The sequence below is a fragment of the Cryptomeria japonica genome, chromosome 3, assembly GCF_030272615.1.
Source record: "Cryptomeria japonica chromosome 3, Sugi_1.0, whole genome shotgun sequence".
NCBI lineage: Eukaryota > Viridiplantae > Streptophyta > Pinopsida > Cupressales > Cupressaceae > Cryptomeria > Cryptomeria japonica.
Genome location: NC_081407.1, coordinates 638,346,294 through 638,353,775, shown reverse-complemented (window position 1 = coordinate 638,353,775; position 7,482 = coordinate 638,346,294). Strand labels below are relative to the sequence as shown.

Here is a 7,482-nt window from a genome sequence, read left to right as displayed (position 1 = left end):
TTGTACAAGTAAATTGACACCGACCTAGTAGCTATTGTCATAAAAAAAAATGAAAACCAGAAATTTTGTTTTGCACCTCCACCAAAAATTTGAGGGCGTTTGTTTGTGGAAATTCCTCACATTATGACTGTAACTTCAAAACACCAATACTGTGATCATATTGGTCTCAACCTCATGATCATATTGGTCTTCGTAGTGTTTTTATAGTCTTCATGAATTAAAGGGCAAATAGTACATAGATGTTAATGTAGTTCTATAGTTTATGGTCAATCATCATGCTAATTAAATTCCATTGTTTATAGTTGATTATCATAAACACAATATAGAATATGGATAACAATTAAACTCTGCTTCAGGGTTGAAGTGGAATAGTTATACTTTCAATTTGAGGAATAAAAGAATCCAAACTACATAAAACAAATAACTTGTATCAAAGTTCTATGTTTATGTAATAGGACGTTTTGGTTATCAGACGTGTTCTTTCCATATCTAGTATTAAGAATATAGATTCTCTTCTATTAAGGGGTAGAACATCTACAAAGAGTCAAGTTGATAGGGGTAGATCGTCTATAAAAAGATTCAAGTTGAACCGTATAAACAAATTTTGGAAGATTGGACATACCAAAGAAATATGTAATGCATTTATGTCATGCCAAAGAACTTACAAAACATTAGTATACATAAAACCATATCTATCTTGAATATGATAACACACTAGAAAGAAACAATTCTCATATGTTTTCTCCTAGAACAAATACAATAAAATTGCTTGAACTTATCTTGGTTGGATCATGGGAAGAAATAGGATTCATGTTATACAGAGGCCAAATAGTCAAGTCATTTCTCAGATCTTCAGAGACCAATTTTGAATTTATTTATTTCCCATTGTGCATGAAAATATGGTATCAAAATAGTAATCATACTTGAATGATAAGATTTAAACGAAGAGTTCTGTACAAGACAAGAAAAGCACATGATGAGATAAATGAGATGTTAAACAAAAAGATTTCGCAGCCAATTTAGCCCCTTAAGTACATCCTTGATTGGTCTTGGAATTTTCAAACTGTCGAGGGTACTCTGTCCAGGGAGTACAACTACCACCTAAAAGAGAGCAAGAAAGCGTCAATACTGAAGAATTTAGATCTGAGAAATTGTTTTTAATTAACTTTATCTCTCCTTATTAACAACATAAAGACACACTCAAACTACAATGGTTCTACTTGACAATTTGAATCAGTGTCCAAAATTATGTTTCATCCAGATTCCATGACAAATCTCATAGAAGTTCATTAATTTGTTGAACCTGAATAAAATTAATGAAATATAAGCATTCGTGTATACTAACGAATCAACAAATGGTTAGTGGGAAGGTAACTAGTTATATTCAAAAGACAGAAAACAACTGCACAACCCAAACAGACAATTAGGTAATTCAAGAAAATGAAATTGCTAAAAGAGCTTGCAATACTCAAATTGCTTACTAAAAACATGAGAAATCAAGAAGCGAATGACATTTACATGGCACGGCACAACGCTTGCATGCAAAGAATTTCAAAACACAAATAAAGGGAGATCATCTTAAAAGAAAATAAATAACTACTAGAAAATACTTCATGAATCTTAATACAAACAAGACATAACTTATTGCATTTTGTTTCAGTTATCCTAGATTCTACTGCCTGAGTTGATCTGATGGCATGGCATAAGTACTCGATAATGGGGGTCACGTGCTCATTTCCAGAGTTGGGTAGGATTGTAGATCTCTAAAACAATATTAGCTAAATTTGTAAAAAACAATACCCTTGTGGAATGCTTACAAAGGGGGGTCTCGTATACCAAATTGGTTTCTCGCTTGGTTGTGAACGAAAAAACTACCTCTACCTTTTATATTTAACAATGTCAAATACATAACCATCTTTATGCAATTAAAGTCATCGATAAGCATGGTGACAAATAAAACCTCAATAGATAAATATGGTTTTCAATTCAGCTTGCTAGGTTTATCTTCTCTTAGAAAAGAGCACAACTATTTGTCACTGCATAATAATTAAAAAGATATATAAGCACATGTTTTCAAAGCATTTGCAATATTGTTTTAGGCATTGCTTTTGTGGTCAGCTTGGCTATACCAAACACGTGTAACATGGTTCCATGTAACACGAGTTTCTTAAATGGTTTAATAAACACATGTAACTTAAGGATTAAGGAGCTTACTCATGTTTACATGAGCACAGTGCGGAAACTGTGCTCTACAGTCTTGGGGACAACTCCCCATGTATGGGTATTTTCTCCTTTTCACAGAGACTGAGAAGGCACCCAGGGACATATATATGACATTTAGTACAGTTTTAAGCAATACGAGTAATCCACATCATGCTCTGTTATTTTTACAATCTTGGTTCTGGTTAAATTCAGAGGATACTTAATTTTGTAATTGGATATGTTAGTCTATATATTATGAATAATTGGTAGATATGGGTAAAATTTCGATTCTCTGTTTCAGTACATGCTAGGTTGTTTTTGCAATCTGTTTTTGTTTAATGGCTTTTCTGCACTGATTATAATATTATGTATTAAATTTTCTTGAAGATTTTCACAAAAGGAAAATTTGTTAAAATGGACAAATAATGTCTATGTACTACAATTGGACTTTCCAATCTGTTAACAGCATCTACACTCCTGATATTCCTTCTACAAGCTTTAGACTTTTCTATTTTTCCAAACATGTATTTTTAATTTTGAGCAGGGAAATTCAATATGCTTTCCACAAAGGAAAACACTGAGTAACATCAGTAATCCGCAATCCTGCTCACTTTAGGTCAATTCAAATTACTTCATCTATAAGTAAATACACAATACCCTCGTTCTTTTTTAATTAGTTGTTACAAACTGCCTCACTCCTACCTGCACATACATACATGCATCTTAGAAGATACACCTTGACACTATTTGCCAATCCTACTGACCAGCATGTCACCTGCAACTATCCTCAATTAATACATAAACAATAAAATGCAAAAGCTTATATTCCGTAGGCTCACTTGTAGGCCTATCTATTAATAGTTGTGCCAATAAGCTGACCTGCAGATCTCTGTGTCAATTATTCCAGTATTCTGACCCATAAATCCAATTTGCAAACTCCCGAAGAGGAAGAAAAGATTTACTGTGATGATCCCTGTTGGAACCCTAAATTTTGCAATTTTTAGAATTGCAAATTTCAAGACAAGGAATAAGAAAAATTCTAAAAATATATATATATATATATGTTGAATAGGTACAAGTAATATGTTTTATATTTGTTGCACAATATGAAACCATAACATAAACACAATAATGGGCATAAAAAATGGACTGTGAAGCACCAAAGGGGGTATTTACATCATTTAAAGACCATATATCCATTATATACCCATAAAATAGCCTTAAAATACCCCTAATATGCCTAAACAACTTGTAAAGTGACAATTAATTACATAAACTAAGGCAGTTTCGGGATTTGGAATTATTTTTAAAAGGGGGTGTCTTTTCACCCAAAGGGGTATGAAAACCATTCAACCACATATATGTGTGTGATGTAAAATGTAAAGAGAGAGACAAGAGGTGGAGATAATTTTGTACTTATAAACTTTTTATCAAAAATAACCAGTTGCATTTTCTTTCTCATATGTGTTGAGAGTTAACATATTTTCAGAAGGCAGTCGCTTGTGATATTATCTAAAGGAGATAAGGTTATTTGTGTTCTTCAAGTGAAATTTTGTGTTTCATATTGTAGATTTGGATAAAAAAGATTTACTTGTGAATTGTAATTGTTCCCTGTATTTCTTCCTTGGATGGTCTCTTAAAGTTAGGGTTAAATTCATTCAAGCGGTTTACAATATAGACATTGAAGTAGAACTCATAAGAAACAGTAACTGATAGACTCGTCGAGAGGGGGTGGGTTTAAAAACTGTCTCATAAGTTTACACAATAAGTCCTGAAGAAATATAAGACTCTGTAGCCCAAATAAGAGGAAAGGCACCGATCATTTGTAAACAAACCCTTTAACCATACCAATTACCCTTTACTTTTAAGCATTAGGATTAGTAGAGTAGGTATAGTAGGTAATTTAGACAAAGTGTAACATATATACCTTTGTAAGATACATAGATCAATACACACATCTGAAATCAGTCTGTTTAAGAAACTTATGCCATTCTGAGACTAGGAGATATCAGATTAAGGCACTAAATCTGCTATAAAAAGCATTAGTTGAAGGAACAACTAGTGAGTAGGTATACCCGCCTAGGTCCTGCAGAGCCTAAAGTGAGAGAGTTGGTAACCAAATAGGTTCACTCTATAAGTTGACCAAGTCAATTGGAGGGTTTGATCATAGGAGTTGGCATTTCCTTGGAACCTATCCAATCTGTTGATTTGAGACCCAACAATCCCAACTGGAATTGGCCTTCAAGTTTAAAGCATTCCTTGGATAGGTGTGTGCGGTCAGGTTTGTGGGTGAAAAATATTTGAAAAGTTTCAGGTTTCCAGATTTCAAATTGTTTTTGGAAATTGTGTTTGCCAATGATAATCCAAAGACTAAACCAGAACTTTTAATTCAATGCAAATATCTTTATTTTACTCCTTATCACAGATATACGATTTCAACAATGCAGCCTTTCTACAAAGAAGACTGAGATATGCAACTTATGTTTCAACACGCCTCAATAAGTGGTCAGAATCAGGTCCAGCAACTGCATATCCATCGTGCCCGTCTATTGTTAGAGTCGATCATGCATATGAATATATCTTCCACCAGCGACCACAATATTTAGGCATAGGAACAATAGTGAATTCAGGAGCCATGATGTCCCCTGTAGCCAACTCTGCTAGGATCCCATATATCTCTGTCTCCCGTCAACTGCTGGAATTGCTCATCAACCACAATTGATCCCGCCACAACAAAGGACTCTCATTTGCAGATATGTAACTGCATTGCTAGGCAGAGTAATGTTCAATCATTCATTCCAATTATTCCTCTTCTACCATGGGATGACAAATGCTGAATCAATAAATTCAGTGGACTTGATTCTCGGAATGCGATGTTTTTAGGAATGGTGCATTTTGAACCAATGATCATGTGCATACCTTCCACTATATTCCATATAATGTATCTTCCATCGTTGCAAATATTGCATTGTTTAGGCACATATGATCCATAGCTTAATTCATTTTGAACATCCACGGCAATATGTTTTATCACCCTGCATATGTCTGCGTTTTCCAATACACCTAGCTCGTCCAGCGAAGTTTTCCGACTTATCAAATTCAATTAGCAACTTTGTAAGCCGGTTAATTAGTAAATAAGGCTTTTTGGTAATGTATTAAAATAAAACAATAGTATTAAGTTATATCTACGGGGTAGTTGGTTGTCTGACAGTTGATGGCCCAACCAACCGCAAACTCTTCATATGTAAGCTTGTAGCACATTTGGAGACACATTCTAGTGGAGATTAATATGATATACATCTATGTTACATGAATATATCTCGGTATACTATATTGTGTGTTGTTGGTTCCATGATAATGTTCTATTATGCTCTGGTGTTATAATTTGGATCTTGGTGTTCTATATGCTACAACTTAATCCACTTAGGCTACTAACATTTTGGCGCCATTGCCTAAGTCGAATCTGGAGGTCTCAGGAGGCAAGGCTAGCGGGATGGAAGCATAATGGGTCATCCATTCGACCAAAGAATCCTGGTAACAGACAGCGACGTAGAGGATAACACCGAAGTAACCAAGGAGGATCAGTTGACACAAGACATGATTCACACGTGGGACGTTTCCGTGGACCGGTATGTACAGCGAGAAGCGGAACTGAGCGTTGTCTCCGCTGGTAAAGTACGAGCGGAACTCAACGTGAACCAGGCAGTACATGATCTCCTGGGTAGTCTTCCATGGTTGTTGGCACGTGTACTCGTCGAACGTGACGAGGAACGAGAGAATGTACGAAGGGAGCAACGTAGGCAACAAGTGCTCCAACAGTACAAAGAAAGGAATCGAAGGGAAGAAGAGCAGAGGGACTCCACACAGCGGCGAAACCACCGTAGTTCCAATAATTAATGCCAAATACACTCAACAAAGATCGAAGATGACAATCCTGGGAGGAGCAAGAAGGGAGCCAAGAAAACATAGTGAGGAGATCCCTGCGCATCCAGGAGCAACTGCAGAGGCACCTGAAACTCTATCGGATAGTTGAAGAAGGAGGGAGCCTGGCAAAAGGTTCTCAACAACATACACAAGTGGGACAGGAGTCACAACAGCCCATAGGCAATAGAGAGTAGCGATAATTGGGAGCAAACAACCGCACCAACCGAGTCATTCAACAATCCCCAAAGTAACCTGGGGAGTACGAGAAAGATGGCACATACCCCCGAAAAGCAGAAACTTCCCAGATTCAATGGAATAGGATCAGAGGATCCCGCCCGTCACTGTAAAACTTGTGTCACCATATGGCAGGCCAATGGCGAGGATGATGAGGACAACTGGCTGAAAGCATTTCCAGCCACCCTCCGTGGAATTGCCATTGACTGGTACACGGACCTGCCCACCACTTCCAAGGATACTTGGAAAAAACTTGCTAAGGCGTTCAAGGAGGAGTTTCGGTTACTTCGGGACGATGACGAGATCGTAGCAGAAATATACAACACCAAACAGGGCAAGAGTGAGACGGTAAGGTCCTACTACCGCAGGTTGAAAGAATTGATTGGAAAAATGGACAATACCCCAGCCAATGGTTTGAAGAAGCGATGGTTCATTGAGGGACTGAACCCATCCTTGCGGAAAAAGATGAAGGTAGTAACCCCATCTACTTTCATGGACGCGTACAACAGAGCCATGGACATTGAAAGCGAGAACAAGACATCAAAGGGTAAGAAGCGCACAAGTGATGAAGATAGTGGTGATCAAGAAAGCGAGGAGGAGTCTCGGACGATACGAGCACTCCGAAAGGATATGAGGCGGATGATGCGGGAAATGCGGACTCAGAAGGAAGAAAGTAGGGAGGGCAAGGAACTCTGGTGCACAGAGTGCAAACTGGAGGGACACACAACAACCAATTGCCCAAAGAAAGTTTTCTGTGATATCTACCAAGTGTGGGGGCATTCCATTAAGGAATGCCCCTACAACTTGAAGGCAAGGAGTGCCTAGGTACTATATACTCAAGAACAAGCAACACCACCAACTACACCCTCCAAGAACACAAACTCAGACGCATCACCCGGTGGCTATAGGAACAGTTGGAGGGGGAGTAACAACAATAGCAATAATAATACCTCACGAGGTCACATCCAACATGATGCAAAAGGCAGACCAATGATACAATGTCGAAGGTGTAACGAATGGGGCCATTTTGCACGTGACTGCCAAAGTGGTGTTGGACAAGGAGGAGGGCTACTCTGCAAATGGTGTGGACCAGGCAACCACGAAGATGCGAAGTGTCCAAGA

The 7,482-nt window shown here is 37.6% G+C and overlaps 1 protein-coding gene across 4 annotated transcripts in view; it reads right to left on the bottom strand.

The window, feature by feature from the left end:
- Positions 1 to 677: 677 nt before the first annotated feature.
- LOC131050157 (uncharacterized) overlaps positions 678 to 7,482 on the bottom strand; it is a 197,481-nt gene continuing 190,676 nt past the window's right edge. For all 4 annotated transcript variants that reach the window (XM_057984331.2, XM_057984335.2, XM_057984334.2 and 1 more), the window contains one exon: positions 678 to 1,101. In XM_057984331.2, coding sequence (XP_057840314.2) covers positions 994 to 1,101 — 108 coding nt within the window. In that variant the 3' untranslated portion in view covers positions 678 to 993. The remainder of the gene's footprint in view (positions 1,102 to 7,482) is intronic.